Source organism: Crotalus tigris, unplaced genomic scaffold (genome assembly GCF_016545835.1).
Source record: "Crotalus tigris isolate CLP2741 ecotype Arizona unplaced genomic scaffold, ASM1654583v1 scf7180000018268.1906537, whole genome shotgun sequence".
NCBI classification, from domain to species: Eukaryota; Metazoa; Chordata; class Lepidosauria; order Squamata; family Viperidae; genus Crotalus; species Crotalus tigris.
This window is the reverse complement of record NW_024096914.1, coordinates 1,198,131-1,222,314: the sequence shown is the minus strand read 5'-3', so window position 1 is coordinate 1,222,314 and position 24,184 is coordinate 1,198,131. Positions and strand designations below refer to the sequence as shown.

Below are 24,184 nucleotides of genomic sequence, written 5' to 3'. Positions count from 1 at the left end.
GGATTTAAATTATTTAAAAGAAACAGACCAAATAAAAGAGGAGGTGGAGTTGCTCTCTATATAAGAAATAACTACATCTCTACAGAAATAGAGCACAACAATGATGGAAACTGTCTTGAATGCATTTGGCTCAATATAAAAGAGGGGGGAATGACATTGCCATAGGTATATACTATAGGCCACCCAACCAAACAGAGGAAATAGATGAACCTTTTGATAGTCACTTAACTAAGGTATGTAGGAAGTACATCACAATAGTAATGGGGGACTTTAATTACCCTGACATCAGATGGCACACAAACTCTGCACCAAGTGAAGATCAAACAGATTCCGGACAAACCTAGCAGACAACTTTGTCTCCAAAAAAGTAGAGAAGGGAACTAAGGGATCAGCCATATTGAACTTAATTCTCACTAACAGAGTTGAAATGATAGAAGGTGTTGTGGGGGGGGGGTGACCATGCAATATTGGAATTCAATGTTATGCAAGAACAAACAATAGAACATAGTCATACTAGAGTCTTGAACATTAAGAAAACTAATTTCAATAAACTTAGAGCTTGGGAAAGATTCCCTGGATAAGAATCCTCAAGGGGAAAACAACTCAAGAAGCTTGGGAAATTTTGAAAAGCGAGATTATGAAAGCCCAGTCTAGCACACTACCAATGAAGAAGAAAAATAACAGCTCTGAAAAGAAACCAGCATGGCTGCATAAAGAACTCTCTGATAAATTGAAAGACAAAAAGGACAAGTATTTAAAAAAATGGAAAGGGGGCGCATAACTAAGGCAGAATATCAGCAAATAGCCTGAGCGTCCAAAGATGAAGTGAGGAAAGCTAAGGCTCAAAATGAACTAAGGCTTGCAGCAAAAGTAAAACAAAAAAACAAAAAAAGTTCTTTCAACCTGTAAAAAACAAGAAAAAAGTTAAGGAAATGATTGGTCCATTAGTGGGAGAAAGTGCAAGAAGATGACAAGCAACAGGGAGAAAGCAAAACTACTTAACTTGTTTTTTGCATCTGTCTTTATAAGGGAAAAAACAGTCCAACCTATCAAAAACAATACAGTAAAAAACATTAGAAACACAAGTTAAAATAGGCAAGAAAATGTCTATTTTAGTGAGCACCTGTCCACCCTAGACAAGTTCAAATCAGGATTACACCCCAAGGTTATGAAGCAAGTGGTAGATGTTCTCTCAAAGTCACTGAACTATATCTTTCAAAGATCATGGAGGACTGGGGAACTATCAGAGAACTGGAAAAGAGCTAATGTGTAGTTCCTATCTTCAAAAAGGAGAAAAAATGAATCTATAAGCCTGATCTCAATACCTGGGAAGATTCTGGAAAAGATAATCAAGCAACGAATCAGTGAACACCTAGAGGCAAACAAAGTCACAACCAAAAGCCAACATGGGTTTGTCAAAAACAGATCATGCCAGACAAATCTTATTGCATTCTTTGACCAGGTGACAAAATTAGTGGACCAGAGGAATGCTGTTATAATTTACTTGGACTTCAGTAAGGCATTTGATAAAATAGACCACAACCTATTACTTGATAAGATAGAAAAATGTGGGTTAGACAGCATCACCACCAGATGGATTCATAGTTGGCTGACTGGCCATACTCAGCATGTGGTCCTCAATTGAACTGCTTCTATATGGAGAAAAGTGTGTCATGGGGCTCTGTTCTTGGCCCAATGCTTTTCAACATCTTCATCAATGATTTGGATGAAAGGATAGATGGGAAATTCATCAAATTTGCAGACAACACCAAGCTGGCAGGAATAGCCAACACTCCAGAAGACAGGCTTAGGATACAGGAGGATTTTGACAGATTGAACACTGGACGCTATCTAACAAAATGAAATTCAGTGGTGAAAAAAGTAAGGTTCTACATTTAAGGAAGAAAAACCAAATGCATAGGTACAGTATAGGTGCTACCTTGCTCAATAGTAGTAACTGCGAGAGGTTTTACTTTGGGGAAAACATGGTATAAATGTGGACCCAAGCAGTGTAGCCTTTTGCAATTGACAAATGAAAATTTTATCAGTGCAGATTTTCTAAGTGCTGTCCAAGATGCTTTTGTATGATGTGCCAATAACCACTGGGATCATCATGGAGGGTTTATGCCATAATCATTCAATTTCAATTTTTGACATTTTCATATTTTGTTTTATAATTACTATAAAATTATAAATATTTATGTATAAATTATATTTTTCTAATTTTATATATAAATATTATGTATATATAAATATTATATGTATAATATTATAATTCTTAATGATTATTTCCAAAAGAAGACAGATTAAAATTCTTTTGGCCTTCCAGAAGGGTATCAAAACTTGGTTTAGCCAGCTGACCTGCAGCTTGGAGAGAAATGCTCACTGTTGGAGATGGTTGATGGTGTAAGATTTTATGTCCATGCTGCCCATCTCTTGATTTTAGTTTTTAGATATAGCTTTAAAATAAAGTTAAAATACAAAGCTCAAAAATATCCAAGAAGACAAAAAATTTTTAAAAAAATCAACGCATGTTTTATGTTGATTTTTGGTGGTGGATTGTTATTTTTATTGTTTTCTATGCTGCCAAGCTATATAAATCTTTCAAAATAAAATAAGTACCCTCATATAACAAGAAGTCTGTATATTGGCTATACAGGTGAGAACATAGGTCTGACCCATTGATCAGTTATATAATCAGTATTGTTAGCAATCAATTTCTGTCTGGTTTAGAATTAAATGAAGTGAATTCATACATTATAATTTGTTCTTGAAGAAAGCGTGGGATAAGACTTTTTCAGATGGGAAAAGTTAGCATATTTCTTTGGAAAATAAATTGGATAATAATGGTTCAGTAATTTGAATATAAATTGTTGAAGGGGTAAAAAATTGAACAATTGCATTACAGTATTATGACTTAGTAATTAAAATTTTACTAATATAGAAAGTTGATATGTTCCGCAAATAGGAAGAAGTTATTTAGCATGTTTCATGAGGGAATTGCAATTTTGTAACCATAAAATATGCAAATTTTAGATACCTCCAATATGCAATAACAGGAACGAGGAAATGGAACTGAATATTATAAAACGTGAAACAATAAGAAAATGAAAATAAAATGAGCTATATTTCCTGGCCTTCTAAAAAGAAAAGCAGCCCAGAGGAACCCACAATGAAGACCAGTGTTCTCTATAAACTCAATTTCCCAAGCATTGTGTAATCATCCAGTTCTAGATGTAGAGGACTTATATAATGATGTGAGTTTATGTTGCCTCCAGGTTGCAAGTGAGTTAGATGGTTCATTAACATCTGCTAGTGTTCATGCTAGTTTGTTTCTTATTAATAGATAATGCATTAAAATAGCAAGAAGGCCCAGATGCTGACATTTTTCAAATGGGCTATCACACAATAGGCACATAGTTGTTGAAGCTGCTATTTCTTCAGTTCTGTCAATAGTTGAATGTAGATGTTTTCTGCCACTTCCGAAAGCTTTAAACTCAAGCTACACAAGCTGGTCAGACTGGAATTATTCTGTATATGTACAATATTTTAACTTTGCTAAAATGGAGATTAAAGACACTTTTAAATTTGGGTCTGATAAATATTTAAGAAATGTAACTCCATTCCCATTCTATAGCACTTGGAATTAGACTGCAGGGGTTCTCAACCTTGGCAACTTTAAGACTTGTGGACTTCAACTCCCAGAATTCCTCAGCCAGCAAAGCTGGCTGAGGAATTCTGGGAGTTGAAGTCCACAAGTCTTAAAGTTGCCAAGGTTGAGAACCCCTGAATTAGAGGGAATTTGGGGATATAAGTCCTAGACTTATTTATTTAAGAAAATTCATAAGGCCACTCAGTTCACTCTGAGTGAATCTGGGTGACTTGCAAAGATAAAAATAATAATAAAAAGCGATAATTCCCACCGTTCAGAATATTTATTTTATCCTGCCTTTACTAGTTTTTATTAATAACTTAAGGTGGTGAACATACAGTATCTAATATTCCTTCATTCTCACAACAGCTGTGAGCTGAGTTGAGCTGAGAGAAAATGACTGGCCCAAAGTCACCCAGCCAGCTTTCATGAATAGAAAATGGATTGATTTGTAGATTTCCAGCATCAGACGAAGACCCATTTATTCAAACAAATTTTTGATTGAAGCTGCCCTGTTGCATTTCCTGCCCTTTTCTGTTCTTCTTGTCTACTTGTGTTAATGTTCATGGTTTTATAGTGTATTGTTTATATTGCACTCTGACTGGAGATTATTTAATGATAATTATTTAGTGACCACAGATCTCACTAGGAATAAGAGCAAACTGCTCCATCTCTCAGCATCACTAGACCACCTGGTTGAGGCCCAGAAGCAAGTACTATTTTGAGAGTGACCATAATGAATTTTGGGCACTTCAAAACGGTGCTTGCTTCCAGAATGGAGGAATGCAGTCTAAGAAACACTCAGCTTGTTCTTCTTTCAAATGCCTGTTGTTCACTCATATGCCCACTGCTGTCTGTCTGTCTTATGAGAAAGAAACATTGGCTTAGAAAAAAGCTGGGCATGCCTGCCTTTGCTGGTTCCACCGATGATTCTTCTACAAACAGCAGTGACAGAAACAGCAAAGATAAGCTTGTCCATCTCTATTCTCCGCCTCGCTTGCACACACACTATATAGTTGACTGACTGTTTTGTGAGTGAGAATTATTGGAGAAGGGCAATGTTGGGTGTGCCTGCCGTTGCCAGTTCTGCCGCTGCCTTTTCTTCTGCGAATGATAGCATTGGAGGGAGAGGGCAGCTTCTTTCAGGGATGCAGACATACACACTCATTTCAAACATAGTGAGAAAGGTGAAGCCTCCTTGCAGTATTTCAGAGGTGTGTGGGTATGGGTGTACACCCTTCTCTCAAAGAAGCCTTGCTCCTATCCTTCCAGTGCTTTAAAGAAGTGGAGAAGGGAATGTGGCAAGCGTATAATCCAGAAGCCTTGGGAAAGGAAAACACTTGGGAGTATATGCCTTTGCTTTTCCACCATTACCATTTGCAGGTGGTTTAAAGCAGTGGTTCTTAACCTTTTTGAACGAATCGCCCCCTTGAGCCAATGAGGAAGTTGTCATCGCCCCCCCTCCCCCAACATAACCTCTCAATCACAACATAGGAAATAATTCTTCAATTTATGCAAACACTTGTTTTGTTTTCTTTAAAATTGTCATCAGGACATATCAATGCAAATAATTTATTTCCAGTCTTTTTCCCATATCTCAACTGTGTGAAAAATTTTGGTGCCACCTGTCACTTTATTCCCAAACTTTGTGATACATGTATTTCATTATTATCTTATTTATTCAAGACACTTAAATGTAATGACCACTGAAAACAAAATTCAATTGCAAGAAAGTGAAATGCCCAAAAAGAAAAACAGTAATATTTAATGATTGAATTACAAGTGAAATTTAAGACCCAGAAAGAAATATAAAAAGGGCAAGGGCTGCTGCGCAACGTGCATGAAGATAAGCAATGCGTATTTACATATGTATGGCATTCTGTACTGAAGCTAGCTGGAGGAACATTTGAAAACACAATTCAATCCACGAATAGCGAGCGATCTGATGTTTTTGTACGACAGATATACAGCGATTCACTGTATGAAAAAGTCTCAAAAGTGTCCCCAAAACTTCCTGCTCCATTGCACCCATATCACCCCCTTTTTGTTCCTTCGCCCCCACATTGCACCTTTTTGTTCCATTGCCCCCTGAAAAATGAAATCACCCCCTGGGGGGCGATATCGCCCAGGTTAAGAACCACTGGTTTAAAGCACTGGAAGGAAAGGAGCGAGACTTTTTCTGGGAAATGGTGGCACACCCATATATCTCTCAAACATTGCAAGGAGGCTGAGTTCCCAATATTGTCCTCAAATTTTTTTGCTTGCAAGACAACTGTTTAGCGGATGTTCAAGCAAGTGGGAAGCATTAGAGAAGAAGAACAAGCTGCTTTTTCCCCAGTCATCGTTCCTCCATTCCAGGAGTGAGCACCATTTTGAAGTGCCCTCATTACAGTCATTGTAAAAATAGTACTTGCTTCCAGGCTGCATTCATGTGGTTAAGGGGTGCCAAGAAATGGCTCTCATTCCCAATGCAATCTGCAGAGCTTCCAGAAGGAGGTCTATAATAAAAGATAAGTGAGCAATCAGTGACGGAGGTGTGGAGAAATGTGTGGAACCCTGAGGAGTGTTAAAGTAGGCTCAGTGTCTATAGGGACCTGCAGAGCAGGATGGTGGGAAATAGAGTGGGTGTACTGCAGTATCTATCCAGTCAGTCATAAGGATTAATGGCTGCAGGGGTGCTATAGCAGCTGAAACTTTTAAGCTGGATCATAAATTACTTTTGGGGTATCTTTTGTAATTTCAAATGGTTGCTAAGTGACACTTCGTAAGTCCAGGATTACTTGTATGAGATTCCAGATGTTAACCTGCTTCAGTAGTACTGTTAAAAATTACTCATCTTTTTTGTAGGCATTAGGAAGAGGACAAGGTTGCTTATTACAGAGTATATTTGTTGCTTAATGGCATATGAATTCTGAGCGTAATTTAACATTAGGCTTAATTTACGGTCAAATTTGCATGTCTTCAGGAATCTACTCCTACATTCTATTTGAGATTGTAATTGATGCAGACATGGTTTGAATAGCATTTCCTGTTATATGGCTGTTGCTTTTTATAGTGACTAGCATTTAGGTATTCTGATTTTTTTGAGTTGCATATAAATAAAATACAAATAATGTAAATGTAATCCTTGCTTTTTAGCTAATATTCTGCTTTAATGTGGTGTGTAATTAGCAACCCCGTCTTCTACCCTGTTTTCCCCAAAATAAGACCCACCCCGAAAATAAGCCCTAGCCTGTTTTTTGGGGGGGAAGGTCCTAATATAAGCCCTACCCCAAAAATAAGCCGGGATGGGTGTGACCAGCACAAGCAGCAATGAGTGAGCGTGTGGAGACTGACGGTGTCCAGCAGCAGCTTCAGCCCACCAGTCCCAGAGCGGAAGCAGAGGCGGGAAGTTAGGTAGGCGATCCAGATGGCCACACACTTTTCACCCAGAGGGAGATAGGAACCTTCATCTGTTTGCAAATGGTGCTGTTGGAAACTGAGTCATTCGCTCAGTTTCCAACCACCCCATTTGCAAGCATATGAAGCTTCCAGTCTCCGTCATTTCTCTGTCTGAGTGAAAAGTGTTTGGGCACCTATGGGGCATTTGAAAATGGAGCGAATCATGAATCGCTTGGTTTCCAAGTGCCCCAGATTTTCACCCAGATAGAGAAATGACAAAGACTTTTATTAATAGTGAATCACTACAATCACCAGGCAGATTGTAAAAACTATTTCCACAAATTAGGATTTCCTCTCCAAAGCTAGATTACATCAGTCTTCTTTTCTTCCTCTGTAAATAATGAAGATATAGCAATATTTTTTTAAAAAAAGAAATATTTCCTGGTCATGAAATAAATTAATATTTTATTTCTGCTTGTTTCTCAGTGTGTTGTTTTTGCAATGACGTCTGGCCAAATGTGGAATCATATCCGAGGACCCCCATACGCTCATAAAAATCCCCAAAATGGGCAAGTGGTAAGTTCTTGTAAACAACTAACAACTTACAACTCTGTGTGTAAAATTAACAGTTTCATTCTCAAAACTTCTACATGAAGTAGTAGAGTGTGAAAGTAAATATGAAAATTTGTGGTGGCTGTTTATCTCTGGGGCAATTTTTTTTTTTCAAAACTATCACATATGCTTAGTGGAATGTTATTGTAGAGACTGGCAGTGAACTTAAGTAAACTGTTAGTCTGTTACAAAAAGTTGATATATAATTGTTCTTCAGTTAAATGTATACCAATTATCTTTAAGTCTGTAGCAGATAATGGGTAAACTGCACCCTCAGGTTTCTTCATTCTATGTTTTTCATGAAGCTTTAAATGCTGTTTTATAGTCCCGTTTCCCTGTTTGTCTGAGATGGCAATTTTATCCAATAGAGCCATTGTAGATTGCTAACTCTTAGCAGAGAATACAGATCAGTTAGTTGCATTCTGATTAGCTAGGGTTGAATGTCCATCATAGCTTACTTCGCATTAAATATATAAACAATACAGCTTTGTTGTAATAAGTAAAAGTTGCATATTGTTTTATAGTTATAAAAGATGCCTTTTATGTAACAAGTCTTTTTAAATCTATGATAGTCTTTTTATAATGTATGTTTGATCATTTTTGTGGAGACTGAACTCTTCCCAAAATACATAGAATATTTGACAGCATGGCAAACTGGTGGTAATTTTTAAAAATACATTGATAAATCTCCTAATATGTTAAATGTATCTTAGAACTCAAAGATGTTAGTTAGCTGTTACATTAGACAAAGTATTAAAATGAACTAATAATTAGTACATAGGCCTCCTGTTTCTTACCTTGGCAATAATCTGCAATGAATGATTTGTCACCAAGTATATGCTGTATCAAAAAAGGGCAAGTCCCAATTAAATTAGGGCAAGTAATGGATGGATTTTTAGCTTCAAGTATAGGAGGGATGTACTAAATTGGAGTATACAATTGATTCCACACTTGTGGCATACTTGAATTAATAATCCAATTGTTTACAATGCTTAAATATGTTGAATATGAGTCAAGAATGTAGCGTATTAATATTTTTAGCATATTTTCATCTTTTTGCCCTTTGAACATCTAGGTTTTTTATATTTAATTTCAGTATCTAATAATTTTTGGTATAATGGTCTTCAGCCTTCCTGCTTGGATAAAAAGGAAGCACACATACAGGTGTTTGATAACAAATAGTCAAAGAAATTATCACCAGAATGTCAGTAATCAGAGCTTTGATGTTAAGGCATCCATGTGGTCTGTTTTCATTCTGTCTTAGAAGGACTGAATTGACCCTATTACTGGATATACTTTGAAGTAAGATGAAGAAAATGGAGTTACTCGAGGATTTTGTTTTTTGTTATTTAAAACAAAAGAACTATAAAGAACTAACTTTTGCAAGAATATTTTTATTGGAAGGCTACATGAAATTATTTTTTTCTTCCTTCTCTCCCCACTTTATATTGAAATGAACTTCCTAAAGTTTTTAAACTTTCTCATTATTGGTTAATGGAAAATAATTTGCCTAACCTTTCAAGAGGAAATCCATTTTTGGTTTTCTTTGATATTTCACAACATAATTAAAGTAAGAAGAAAGTGGCAACTTGAATTTAATGACTGATTGATTTGGTGATAGAAGGTGGGAGCTGACTGATGACATAATATGACATATTTGGTCTGACAGATGTGCTACACTGAACTTTGACCAAATAAGTATAAAATAAGTAAATCACTAAAACTGTGTTTAAAATAGCTCAGATTTTTAATTATTCCATTTCATGAATGTATTATGTATTATTATACAGTGACAAAAAGGTAAGAGATTACAGGAGCAGACATTGATTCTAACAAATTATAATGTTTTGAAAAAGTTTAAAAAGTTTATCTATTTCTATAAATTTATTTGGATGAATTTTTGTATGTTAGGGAGGTCTCCCACTAGCTCTTGAGATTAAAAGTCTTTTTCTGACTTCTTCAAGTGTATTGTCAATCTTCATATAGTATCTAACTTTATCCTCTTTTTGAATTGCTTCCTCATAGAGATAAAAATACCATAGAACAGGACAAGTGAATCAGTACATATTATATTTATTTCAATCACAAGTAATGACACAATTCTCTTTTTAAAGTCTTATTTAGAGAGTTTACCACTTCCCCTTATATTAAGAATTGTCAGCAGAAAATTGTGATGGATAAATAACTGTCAAGTGGAGGATGTGTTCGGGGCAGCTTTAGACTGAACAAATTAAAACATTTTTTTTTGCCTTTTTATCAAATTTTATTTTATTGGAACTGTTTGATTTATCCAGAATTATATGAAAAGGATTGAAGTATTTTACAGTACTTTAGTAACATATTTTTCTACAAACAAACAAAACTCCTTGAAATAATTTTAAATAATGTATTTCCTTTTTGCAGACTGAAAAAGCTAATGCTTTGCATTGCATTGCTTTCCACTAACAGAGCAAGTGTTGAAAGCATGCAGATTGCTGTCCAGGCTCAGTGAATTTGAAATGTTTGGCAATTCAGATGAACAGTAAATCACATAGGAAAAGATCCATAAATTTGGCTTTCAAGGCTCAGAATGATTTCTTTATTTTCACTTGTCTTCTAAAGGTGCTCTGGAGAGCAATAGAGATGGAGTCAAGCAGCAGCTTAGCACTGTGAATAATGCAGAGTATAATGTATGCAGTGGAGAAAAACAGCTGCTTATTTATTTATATGTATTTGTGGTACTTTCCATCTTTTTCTCTAAAAGCTTACAGCAATATACCTAGCATTTTCTCCTCCAAGTTTGTTTGTCCACAGTTGAGATCTCTATTATACCGTGGCCTGATAATGTTACCTAACCTAGAAATGTATTGTCTGCAGGAAAACAGCCAAGCTCAGATATCAACAAGAACCCAACAATATAATTCGAAGCTCTATATATTCCCTACTGTTTTTGCAAAAACTGAGTGGGTAGGTTTGTTCAGAAGATGACTCATCACCATGTACAAATTTGCCTTTTCTTGAGAAATTGGTGTAATTTAATCTGAGACCAATTTAGCCCAACTAACTAGTCAAGTTACCTTCAGCAATAGCAAACACGTTACACCTCTTAGCTAACTCTGGCATGGCTAGTAATATATAGTATCAGTGAATCCAATGCATCCCTAATTGCTACATCAGTAATGCCAAAGAAAGATAATATGTTCACAGACCCCAGTGAGGAAAGTATGAATAGATCAATGGCAGTTTGTGAGCCAGATCTAAGGCATCATAAGTGATGATAGATTAAGGCCTATTGTTGAGGCAAGATGAATGATCAATCAAAAACTATCTTGAAGTACAATATTTTGGGAAGCTATATAGAGAGGTAATAAAATTGGTTCTAACCACTTTAAATCCTTCTTCCTAAGAACAGAAAAGGCACATAACCAGAGAACGTGTGTGTTTTCCTATTTGGCCAAAGACCATTCATTTTTTGAACAGATAGCAAAGAGCCAATTCTGTCTCTCACTCTTCCAAACTAAAGTATTAACACCAAGCAGAGAAGACAAGAACCAAGATGATGATGATAATAATAATAATGGAAGGGCCTTGGAGGTCATCTAGTCCAGTCCCCTGCTCAGGCAGGAAACACTATATCATTTCAGTCTGTTCTTAAAAACTTCCAGAGTTGGAACATTGACAGCTTCTGGAGGCAGGTTGTTCCACTGATTAATTGTTCTAACTGTCAGGAAATTTCTCCTTAGTTCTAGGTTGCTTCTCTCTTTGGTTAGTTTCCATCCGTTGCTTCTTGTCCTGACTTCAGGTGCTTTGGAGAATAGCTTGACTCTCCCTTCTTTGTGGCAATCCCTGAGATATTGGAACAATGCTATCATGTCACCCCTCATCTTTCTCTTCATTAGACTAGACGTACCCAATTCCAGCAACCATTCCTTATATGTTTTAGCCTCCAATCCCCTGATTGTCTTTGTTGCTCTTCTCTGTACTCTTTCTAGTGTCTCGACATCTTTTTTACATCATGGTGATCAAAACTGGATGCAGTATTCCAAGTATGGCCTTACCAAGGCATTATAAAGTGATATTAACACTTCACGTGATCTTGATTCCATCCCTCTGTTAATGCAGCCTAGTACTGTGTTGGCTTTTTTGGCTGCTGCAGCACACTGCTGGCTCATATTTAAGTGATCGTCCACTACGACTCCAAGATCCCTCTCACAGTTGCTACTATTGAGCAAGGTACCACTATATTATACCTGTGCATTTGGTATTTCTTGACTAAATGTAGAAGGTTACTTTTTTCACCATTGAATTTCATTTTGTTAGATAGCGTCCAATGTTCAAGTCTGTCAAGATCCTTCTGTATCTTAAGCCTGTCTTCTGGTGTGTTGGCTATTCTTGCCAGCTTGGTGTTGTCTGCAAATTTGATGAGTTCCCCATCTATCCTCTCATCCAAATCACTGATGAAGATGTTGAAGAGCACTGGGCCCAGAACAGAGCCCTGGGACACCCACTCCACACTTCCCTCCATGTAGATGCAGTTCCATTGAGGACCACACACTGAGTACGGCTGGTCAACCAGCTATGAATCCATCTGGTGGTGATGCTATCTAACCCACATTTTTCTATCTTGTCAAGTAGTAGGCTGTGGTCTACTTTATCAAATGCTTTACTGAAGTCCAAGTAAATTATATCCACAGCATTCCTCTGGTCCACTAATTTTGTCACTGGTCAAAGAATGCAATAAGATTTGTCTGGCATGATCTGTTTTTGACAGACTTATGTGGCTTTTGGTAGTGACTTTGTTTGTCTCTAGGTGTTCACTGATTTGTTGCTTGATTATCTTTTCCAAGATCTTCCCAGGTATTGAGGTCAGGTTAATAGTCTGTAGTTTCCTGGATCCATTTTTTCCCCTTTTTTGAAGATGGGAACTACTTCAGCTCTTTTCCAGTCCTCTGGTAGTTCCCCAGTGTTCCAGGATTTTTGAAATATATAGTTCAGTGGTTCTGAAATCACATCTGCCAGGTTCTTCAGAACCTTGGGATGTAATCCATCTGGTTCTGGTGATTTGAACTCATCTAGGATGGACAGGTGCTCACTTACGTTTTCTTGCCTATCTTAACTTGTGTTTCTAATCTGTTTTTCATGGTACTGTTTTTGATAGGTTAAACACTTACAGCATGTACCACTTAGGAATTTAGGTGCACTGGAAGATACTCTTCCAGAGATAGACAAATGCTAGAGACAATAGTTGGAGATATGCATTAGAGCTCATAAGAAACTGAAAAGACATCTACCTTTTCTATCCCCAAGAACAAAGTGAAGCATTTTAGGATGAAGATTAGCAATGTATTTTCAAGAAAAATGGAAATTGGATAGATATCCAAACCTTAAGAATGGAGGCATTAAAAGTAAAGGTGTACATAGTCTTACCTGTCCACTTTCTAGTCTCAGTAGATTTGTTAAAGGCCAACTTGTACCACCTAATCATAGTCTCATGAGAAAAATTCCTAGTTTTACATGTAGTGTTAAGTTTTAGTTAAGAAATTAAATTTCACATCAACATCAGCACAAAGTATTTACAGAAATTATGGGCTATCTGAAAAAAAAGGATGTCCATGTTTATGCCTATCTACTCATCAGTATGATCTTTATAAAAAAAAGCAGTGAAGAAAACGTAACACATGCTGTTTTCAGGAACAAAATGTTGTGATGAATCTAGCAAAAAACCTGCTAGTGCCACTCAACCAGATTCTATACCTGGAAATCAATACTAACACAAAGGAAAGGAAGCTTATTCATGTCTTTGGAATAGTCTCATAACCTTTAAGTAAAAAGAAATATTAGCATCTAGAAGGCTAACCCTTGGGATGTTTGCAAAACCATAGAATATGGGAATTTTAGCATGGACTCAGTCCCATGGACTCCAAACCATTATGTTGCTTGAATCTTCCACTTTAGGAATAGTGCTCAGTGGGGTAATCCAATCTTGCACTAATATCTGGTCCCATGAGGAATATTACCACAGAAGGACCATAAAATTACAAATACAAGCTTAACAGAATGAGTCAGGATGCAGAATATGGTATCATGAGTCCACACTTCTGTTCAACCAACTGAAACTGAGGATTCTGTGATTGGTCTCAAAAGGCTATCAGACCAGGTGTTACCTATGTGAACAGGTAACATTATAACAAATAGTCATTTAAATCATAAGGTTATGGGACTTCTGGTTTTGTGTCACGGCGAGATGGATGCAGGAAGGCAGGGCTCTACCTTCTGCACCCAATTTTGCCCTGCTGGGGGCCCTAAAGGTCTAAAGTCACCCCAAAGAGGTGATGAAGAAGGAGGGGTGCCTCATCAATCATGGAGACATGGCGGACTTTCCATTTGATCCGAGAAAAGCCCTCCAAACCGGCAGGGGAAAGTCTGGCTACATTCCTGTGGCCAGCCATTAGCTGCTGACAATCGAAGAAGAAAAGCACCAATTAACACATCGTAAACAGTATGTTTGGAACTGGGTGAGAATATTGATCTTTTCTTTACTATTTTACAACTGAATTTCCTGGGAAAGGCTCCCAAGAAGCTAAAACCTCCAAATGGGAATGGAAGCAGCGTTTTAATTTCTATGGGGGACAGAAATACACAATATTGAAGTGGAAATAACATAAAGCTACAATTCTGATAAATTTCAGAACTGAGATAATTGTTAAGATTTTCTCTTTGGGATAAAAAACAAACATTGAGGTGAAATATAAGAAATTAATACTTTGTCTTAAGAGTGGAAAATGGATTTTGAATGACATCTAGTTGTGGAATTGAGTATAGCACTATAACTAGCTTCCTGGCTGCTTGGTGACTCCTAGCTTAAGGGAGAACAACTGGCAATAAAGGAAAATATTTTGGCATACTTTTCATCCTGACCTTTTTGGATTATAAACACCTACTGAGCTTGGACTTTTAATCTCAAGAGCTAGTGGGAGAGAAAGAAAAATTTGGCCTTTGAATATGTCTGGCTGGGAGAGATTTTTGAGCTGTTTTCAGGGAGGTTGAACATTTTGAACACTTTTAACATTATGGATTATAACCTTGCCTGACTGATAATTTCTGAATGCAAAGGATACAAAGGATCACTATAAAATATTGCTTTTGGGACTGCACCTGTATTCTGGAACCTATTGTATTATAAAGGCTACATATAAAGACTAGAAAACTAGAGGAAACTTTGTTCTACTCTTATTGAGACTGGTGATATTAGAGGACCTAGTAGATCCTAGTAGATTAGAATGATGGCTCAAGAAAAAGCAAATACCTTTCAGAAGGAAATATACTCTATGCTACAACTAATTCACCAAACAATTGTTGCACACAAAGACATAAAAAGAAAACATAATGAGACTAAAAATAATTTAGACAATATAAATGAGCAAATCTCCAAATTAAATCTACAACTTGAAAGTTCCCAGACAACAACTACAAAGTATGAACAAATAAACCAGAAATCAAAAGATGAGCAGAAGAAATGGACCTAGAGACAGAAGAGATAAAAGAAGGAAAATATAAACTACCATATACAAATAAAATACTGCAAGACTTACCCATAACAATGAAAATGCAAAAGACCCTTTACCCCTTAAGTCTGCAAAATACACCTGATGACAAGGAAGAAGATTTTAAAAAAATGGAATATAGAGCTATCAGGGGAAATGTTACAACTTGGGAGACAAAAAAATGAAAAGAAAAATTGAGGGAGAAGGAAAGTGGGCATTGCTTAAGGAATATAAATGGGCGGAATTCCCTCCCAAAAATACCCTACCTAAATTGTCTTCCTCATGCCAAGCAACTTTCACAAAAATAGAAAGAAAATTCCTGGGAGATTCAATTGCCTTGTCTTGAAAAGCTACTTGGCAAAGAAAGAAAGCAAGAGTTAGATTTAAAAATTAGAAGATTTGACTTATTAGAGGGGGCATTATATGTTTAGATACTTGTTTGAATATGGTTAAAAGAACGGGTGACCCCTAGAATAATTAGACTTTTATAATGAAATATATGGTTTCCATATGAGAGATTGAAATATTTTTTTCTTTTTTTGATATGGGAAATATGAAAATAAGGAGGATTGGAATGAATAAATTTTTAGCAATATAAATGTAATTAATATTGAGAAAATCATAACTGACAAAGATACTTCGAATATTGATGGGAAATCAAACTTTAACAAGCACGAAAAACAGGATATTGATTTATGAATTGATATTATTGTTATTTGTACAATATTAGTAAAATATTATGCAAATGTTTATATCTAACTTTGTATACATCAACAGTACCAAGAACTATAATGAGGGGGAAATGGAAAAAATATGAGGAAGAAAGGAAGTTCAGGGAAAAAAATACTGGATTGTATTTATAGATTCATTATAGAAATGAATAGATTTATACTGAAGAAGTTAATGTTAAATATGTGAACCAAGATAACATGTTTACTAAGCACTAAAGATTGTCATTTTAAAAAAATAATAAAACATTTTAAAAAATCATCGTTATTTCCTGATCAAAGAGCCTTTAAGTGCGGGGGGTTTTTTTGCCCTTTTCGTTTCTTTTAATTGGTTCTGTTACTTACCTTGTTTTCGTTGTTATGGACTGCCCAGAGTCATTGGGAGTCAGGTGATATGCAAGTTTAATAAATAAATATCCAATTAACATAGATGAAGAAACACTGAATCAGTAGTGTGTGTGTGTGTGTGTGTAGATAAAGATATAAATATAGATAAAAATATGGATGTGGGTTCACTAAACATCATAGCAGGCTGGCTGAGTGCTAGTGGGCCTGACATCTGAATAGTTTTTTTATGAGATGTCAATAAGATGTAACACTCTAGTAGTCAACTTGTTTGTGTCAAGGTTTTGTCAGGTTTCCTTCATTCGGGTATGATTGTAATTCTTGATTCTCCAGAATACATTTCTATGAATGTGTTGGTTTTCTCAGAATCAACATCGATGTTGCATATGGTGGTGAAAATTGACAGATGCAGCCCCCAAAAAATGCAGTGATCCAAGTAATGATTCTTCAAATATACTTAACATCATCTCAAATAATGAAATATTTCAGGATGTCTTCAACTAATACAAAGCTTGGACATTCTATTCTTTATGTTGGATGAAAAAAAATTCTCAAATATTGTTGTGTGGCAAAGGTCACAAGGCTTAATGAAATGAGAACAAACTTGAGGATGGCTTTCTAGGAGGAAAATCATGGGAGTTTTTTCTTCATTTATAAAATGAACATATATCTCACACTTTTGAAAACTTCAGACTCCATTTATTTTTATTTCTGGCCTTTCCATTTCTTTGTTGGAATTATTCAAGATTTAAATAATTTGGACTTCAGGATAATCCTAGCTGTACTTACTCCGAAATATCATTTAGTGTATTCAATGGGCCTTATTTGTGGATAAATAGGTCTGGCTTTGTAATATTACTATTTGAATTTAATATATTTTGGGGAATTTTTGAGAAGAATACCAAAAGTACTTGGATAACTATCCTTACAGTCTAGGATGTTTTAGAAATGGGTAAATAAACTGCTCAACAATTGGTCCAGGAAAAGAAATACAGGAATGTCTTCTCTGTGATTTCTCACATTTTTTTTAAAAAAAGATCTCTCATCATCTATAATTTACTAAGTACTGGTTTATAAGCTTTGCTTGATAATTTAGCTAACAGGACTGAATTCAGATATATTAATCTGATAAATTAGGGAACAGTTTAAAGTGAAAATTGTTAAATTAGTTGCACTATTACAGATAATGAGAGTTACCTTGGCAAGAGAGTATACTGAGCAGTTGTTACTGTCATGGTTCCGATAGATGAAACCCATCAAAAGAACTTCAAGGCAAAATTCTTCTTTAAAGAACATTTTATTCAGGAAATGAAGTATCAGCACTACATAGTTGAACCCAAAAACTAAATTCCCTTCCCCCAGATACAAAGTAACAAAGTTCAATTCCCACCTCCAATAAGCTGTCATAAATCACATTCTCCAATTAGCCTAAAACGCAGGCTTTCTCCCTAGTTTCTCAGCCCCCCAAAACGTTATCAACTCGTCCTTGAGTTCCCACAAAGCAGCGTTATTGTTATGGCTAACTGAGCTCAAGCCTTCATCCCAACCCCCCCCCCCCTTTGCACCTAATTTCTAAATACCAGAAAAAGCATGTTAAAAACAAAGAGAAAATGGCTGCAATTTTCATCAGTTGTCAGAGCGGGAACATCTAACGTTTACAGCATTGACAGTTACATTATAAATGTGTGCATTTTATGAATGAGGATTGTTAAATTAGTTTACTCGTTAGTTTCACTTTGTTAAAATAATGTAATAATATTTGGTAGATTGATAAAGGGGACTTTTACTAAAAAAAATAGTAGAAATATTTGCACTTGCTTTCAGTGGAAAATGTCCTCTAACTTTTAGGGGAAAAGTGTGATCTATAAAAGCTTGATCTAGTTTTTTTTTTTAAATCATAATTATTGGGAACTTGGTTGGGAGAGGCAAAGAATTTTTCTTAAAAGAAGAAAACGTGCAATTATGTATGAACGTTCATCAATATGAATTCTAAAGTACCATACATTATATTCTAATTTCCAAAGAATGTAGGCCTCTTGATCATTTTGTATTATAATAGATCCCCTAATGAAAAATATGCATGTAGCACAGTCTTCTTCCTTCTTAATTTTCTCTCTTGCCCACGCATATCTGTTGGGCTTTAACAACCTGCAAAGTAACAAAATATGATTTTTAGGATGAGATCTTTAGCACCCAACAATATAAGTCAGTTAAATAGTAGCTTCTCCTTAAGAATTATATAAAGGTTATTGACCTGCTCCATTTTTATCCTTTTATCAAATATATGTGTGATTTTTTTGATTACATAAGTACACAATTATCAGCGCCATAGTAGTTAATACCATGAGAGTTGAAGATGAAAAGATGTTTTGAAATGTATGAAAATATCCCTGTCCTCTGTTTCATGTTCTTCCCTTAAAAATATACTCTCTCCTTCCATATTTTATTTTTTTATTTTATGTTTTACATAGATGAGAACTAGCAACAGCTTTTCTTTTTTAAAAAGTGTTAGAAAAGCACTCAACTTCTAGACTATTTTCTATGCTCATAAAATAAGGGGACATTGGTCAGGATTTAGCATTACTCTCTTTGCAGGAATCCTTTTGAAGACAACTCTTTGCATCTTACCGGACACCTTTAAAGCTACAGTATGTTTGGCTTAGCCAGGGGAAGTGAAAGACTCCAACAGCCTGTTCAAGTATTTTTTAAAAAAAACCATACTGCTTTTCAAGTGAGCACTTTTGTTAAGTCTCACCCTCTGCAAATATCACTTATTTGACATCAGCCTCCTTTAGATGTTCTCATGCTGAGCACACATGTCTGCAGAAGAAAAAGACATTCACATAGTGAGCTACACTGGCTTCTTGGGTTCTAGCTCATGTGAAAGACAGCACGGGTCTTATTTGCAAATATTTGAGTGTCTGCAAGAGACCTGTGTTATGCAAGTGTCCTGTCTTATAGTGCTGCAATCTCTATTTGCTTCTCTCTTAAAATGTAAGAACAAATCAAAACATCTAGACAGGGATATCAGTAAATCAGCTTCTAGAGGTTTGAAGGGTTGATAGATAGAAACGTTTATAAGAAACATTTTGAAGTCTAGCGCTTTTACCATCTTTGCTCTTTTTTTTGCTTTGCTTTGTTTTATTGCTTTAAATCAGTGTTTCTCAACCTTGACAATTTTAAGGCATGTGGACTTCAACTCCCAGAATTCCACAGCCAGCAATGCTGGCTGTGGAATTCTGGGAGTTGAAGTCCACATGCCTTAAAATTGTCAAGGTTGAGAAACACTGATTTAAATATTCTTAGCATTTTGTAAACCACTGAGAGACACTGGGAGTTAGGCAACCTATAAATTTCATAATTGGAGATGGTGGTGATGATGATAGGGGTAGGATTGGAAACACTGAAAGATAGCTACATGCCATCTTAAATAAAGCAGGGGGAGTACTTCCTTTAAGGTTATGTTATTTGCAGAAGAATTTTAATCCTACAAGATTTCTGTCTTAACTTTCAATCTCCCGGACTGTCAAGTAGCAGAATTCTCCAGGACACCCAGAAAAAGGCAGGCAGTATCCAGTGTGTCTTCTGATTATCTCTGTCAATTTGAGGATCACTCCCAGGTGCAGCTTCAGCTAGCTCTGTAAGCTGCTTGTTGGCTGATTCTATAACAAATTTTCTTCCTTAGAATAAATATATTTTATAGAAGGGCAATGAAATGTTTCCTTGACCCACCTACCCCTTCATTTTCACTTACAATATATATATTGTGCAATTGTTTATCAGTTGATGTATATAATATTTTTATTCACCTTGCTAAGCTTTTTGCGAAAAATAATAAAGAATTCTCCAACTTGTTTTTCATGTTTAAGCAAAAATAGAACTTTTGTAAATGTAAACAACTGTCCTCAGTGATGAATATTCCTGATATAACTGAATTCTTAATATTGCTATGATACAAAAAAATCCTCTGTAGTTAACAGAATGTTATTGGTTTTGACAGCATATACTGTGTTTTCCCGAAAATAAACTCCACCCCGAAAAAAAAGACCTATCCTGATTCGTGGGGGTGGGCCTAATATAAGCCCTACTCCAAAAATAAGCTCTAATTAGGACCTCGCCCACCTGGCTGCCACAATGGGGCAGGAGGCCACGTGGCCCATTATGCCGCTGCTGCCACAACGAGGCAAGGCAGGTGGGGGAGAGGATGGAGCTGCCCCACACACTCCATATCTGCTTCCTTCAGAGCCCCCCCCCCCAGCCAGGCCATTCCTTGCTCACTTTCACTCCCCTCCAAAGCTGGACTGCCATGCTACCATATGGAAGATGGGTGGGGTAGACCTGGTTCACCTCTGCCATTTTGGAGCCAGGGGGAAGTGACAGCAAAAGGCTCCACTGCTGCTATGCGGCACTGGAAGGGCTTTCTTACACTCCACCCTACAGATCACCTGCCTTGTGGCAGCCGCCGCCTCCCTCCACCAGACCTCCATTGCTGCCACTGGAGACAACAGGGAGGAGAACAGCTTTGTGCAGTGATGCAGAGCAGAAGTGATGCCGCCCTGCATCACCCCACATCTCTCTTCTCCATTCTCAAAATGGCAGCCCCATTTCCTACTGCTCCCAGTGCTACCATAGAGCTTGGCACACCATCACCCAGCTCCTCCCTCTTCCCAAAAGCAAAAAAATTCTTCACTAACCTGCTTTCCAGCTCTGGCACGTTTCCCTCCTGCTGCAGGGAAACAGAGTTCATGTGACTAAAAAAAGTTCAGTCAGACCTTCCAACTTCGTGAGATTTTTTTTTTTTTTTTGGAAAGAAGTTGGAAGGTCTGACTAAACTTTTTTTAGTCTCAAAAAACTCCGTTTCCCTGCAGCAGGAGGGAAACACACCAGAGCTGGAAGCAGGTTAGTAAATTCTTTTGCTTTCGGGAAGAGGGTGGAGCTAGGTGATGATATGCCAAGCTCTATAGCAGGGCCAGGAGGAGAAGCAGCAGGAAACAGGACTGCCATTTTGAGAATGGGGAAGGGAGATGCGGGGCGATGTAGGATGGCAAGCAAGTGCTCTTCTCTGCTCTGCATCTCTGCAGAGAGCTGTTCCCCTCCCCGTTCTCTCCAGTGGCGATGACAGAGGACTGGTGGAAGGAGTCAGACATTACGACGCAAGCCACGGGAGAGTTGGCAGAGGAGAAGCAGGTGGTGGCTACCGCCAGACAAGTGATCTGGGGCGGAACATGAAGAAAGCCCCTCTAGTGGCGCACAGCGGCAGCTGAGCCTTTCGCCATCATTCCCCCTTGGCTCCGAGTGGGACCAGGTCTATCCAGCTCATCCTCCATATGGTAGCATAGCAGTCCAGTTTAGGAGGGGAGTGAAAGGGAGCAAGGAATGGCCTGGCTGGGGGGGCCTGAAGGAAGTGGGTGCAGGGTGTGTGGGGCAGGTCCATCCCCTTCCCCACCTGCCTTGCCTCATTGTGACAGCAGCGTGATGTGCCACGTGACCTGCCATGAGCAGCCGCAGCAGAATTGGGCCAGCAGCCATGCGGGCTCCTCCTGGATGGGGCTGTTGATGCCACCGGGAGGTGAGGCAGGTGTCACGGAAATTATAAGGTACCACCCAAAAGTAAGACCTAATGGCTCTTTTGGAGGCAAAAATAATATAAGACCGGGTCTTACTTTTAGGGAAACACGGTAGTTGTTGTCGTTGGTTATGATTTTTTTTTATGTTTTAGTTTGGCATGATACCTCAATTGAATTTTGATAGGCTAGTTATTATTTTGCCTGTAGTGATGTTCCTTATTGCAAAATCAGGTAAATGTAAATATAAGGAAAATACTACCATTGATTAGGTATGTTTGATGCTGAGGCAGTTTCCATCAGCAGACTAGAGAAAGAAGGAATTTCTTCTTTCTGCCTTGGGGCAGAAATCCTTTAGAATTTCACAGGATTCATGATAGGAAGATTTTTAGAAGGCAAAGGGCACTGCTGAATTTTTTTCTGTGGTGTTCTCAGAAGCCTCATCTGGATCAAAGAAGAGGAGGTTTGATTTTTGTTTTGTTTCTTTGTTTTTTCATTAGAAGGCAGAAACCACTGGACATAAACTTTTAAAACTATTGTAGAAAAGTATGGGCTAATTTTTCACAAAAGTCTATGTTGTCTAAATATACTTCAGCCTAAATTATGGCCTTGAATTTAATCATGGTACAATGTTTCAAAGCCTCAGTACTATCAGGTAGCTAAAAAGTAGTTATAGAATAACTGGGGAAGAGTACAGACTTTAAATAATTTCCATATGAGTTTAAAAATTTTAAAACTGTAATTACAGATTATTGCCTCCAAGAATTTTAAATGTGTTATTCTAAATATGGCCATAGTTTTATATAAGAATTGCCATGTTATTTTGTATGCTGAATACCAAAGTTATATATCAAGGCAGAACTGAATTCAGTCATGTTGCATGTCATGGCCAAAACCTAAAGCAACCAAATCACTTTGAAGATACAACATAATTTTATTTGCATACAATCAATAAATCAGCCCTAGTGTGCTGCCAGCAACTCCCTGATCAAAAGCAGAATCAGAGCTTTGGCATACTACATTGTAAAGACAAGTCACAGAAAAAGGTGAACACAGTGGAAATTACAGTGTGACATTGGAATATTTTAGATAAACCCATCTATATGACCTTATTAGTTATCCCTTCTTACTAGATCAGCATACTAGCCATATTATATTTAAGATATGGTCAATGAATAAAAACAATTTGGTTTACTGGACCACAGGTTCCTGCTTGATGTTTCTCCCTGTCACCATTCAAGGTCAATTCAGCTTGCTATAAATCATGGGTGTCCAATCTTTAGCCTTGCCTGGGCTGGACTGAGTGAAGAAGAATTGTTAATGTATACAAATAACAAACTCCCTTCTTTTAAATTTTTTTATTGCAATCTTGTGGGGCCACATTACTAACTGTCCAGGGCCACATGTGGCTCACAGGCCACGGGTTGAATATGTCTGCTGTAAATGTTTTCTGACAGTGATGCTTTAAGCAGTTCATCTTATGAACCTATAAACCAACAGCCCATGACAGTGTATGCAGCTTACATGTATATGGAGGGGATGTTATTTTACCACACCTACCATAATAAAAAAATTGAATGTTAAGCCATTTCTATCAAATGTTTTCAATACAACTGTAAATGAAATTTTTAATTTCTTCTTTGACCTTTTGATCAGGCTACAATTCTGGGCACATTTATATAAATACCAATCTTACTAAATTTAGTAAAGCTTAGAAAGCATTGTTAATCTTGCCCATTCCGTGCGGTTTTTCAATCTTTTTAAATGAATTAGTGTACCGTAAATGCCGGCGTACAAGGCGACCCGGCGTATAAGACGACCCCCGCCTTTATAGCTGGGCCGCATTCCTAGAACGTCGTCTTATACGCCAGAAACTACCAGTATTTCCGGCGTATAAGACGACCCCCGTCTTTGGCGCCAATTTCAGCGCTCGCGGAAGTCGCCTTATATGCCGGCATTTGCGGTAATCATATTTTAAAAGGAGTTGGCAGAGGGTTCGTTTTAAAAATTGAAATCTTTCCAAGCAATGAGTATAGTAACTCTTACCTGCTTTTCAAGTTATTTTTTATTTTAACTGGTAGAGGTTTATGAAACAGGATTAATGTCCAAATTCCTTTAACTAACAGCTTTTTGCATCCCACATCTAGTGCAGCCTGAATCAAAACAGTGAAGGAAAAATTTGTGTACATACCCATATACAAACTTTTATGTTTTTCATATTGACATAACAAGAGATAAAGCACACATTTTACCTATTTTAAATTATTGTGTGTCATCCCATCAGTGTCAACTTAGTAATCATGTAAAAATATTTTTTCCATGATAATCCATTCCTAACTTGATCCTCCCAAGAATTTACCCCTTGCTATTGTAACTGAG

General features: G+C 37.0%; 1 protein-coding gene across 1 annotated transcript in view; it reads left to right on the top strand.

The window, feature by feature from the left end:
* TUSC3 (tumor suppressor candidate 3) overlaps nt 1-24,184 on the top strand; it is a 148,498-nt gene that overhangs the window by 75,255 nt on the left and 49,059 nt on the right. Inside the window, exon 6 of the mRNA XM_039349415.1 lies at nt 7,520-7,609. Within this exon, the coding sequence (XP_039205349.1) occupies nt 7,520-7,609 (90 nt within the window). The remainder of the gene's footprint in view (nt 1-7,519; nt 7,610-24,184) is intronic.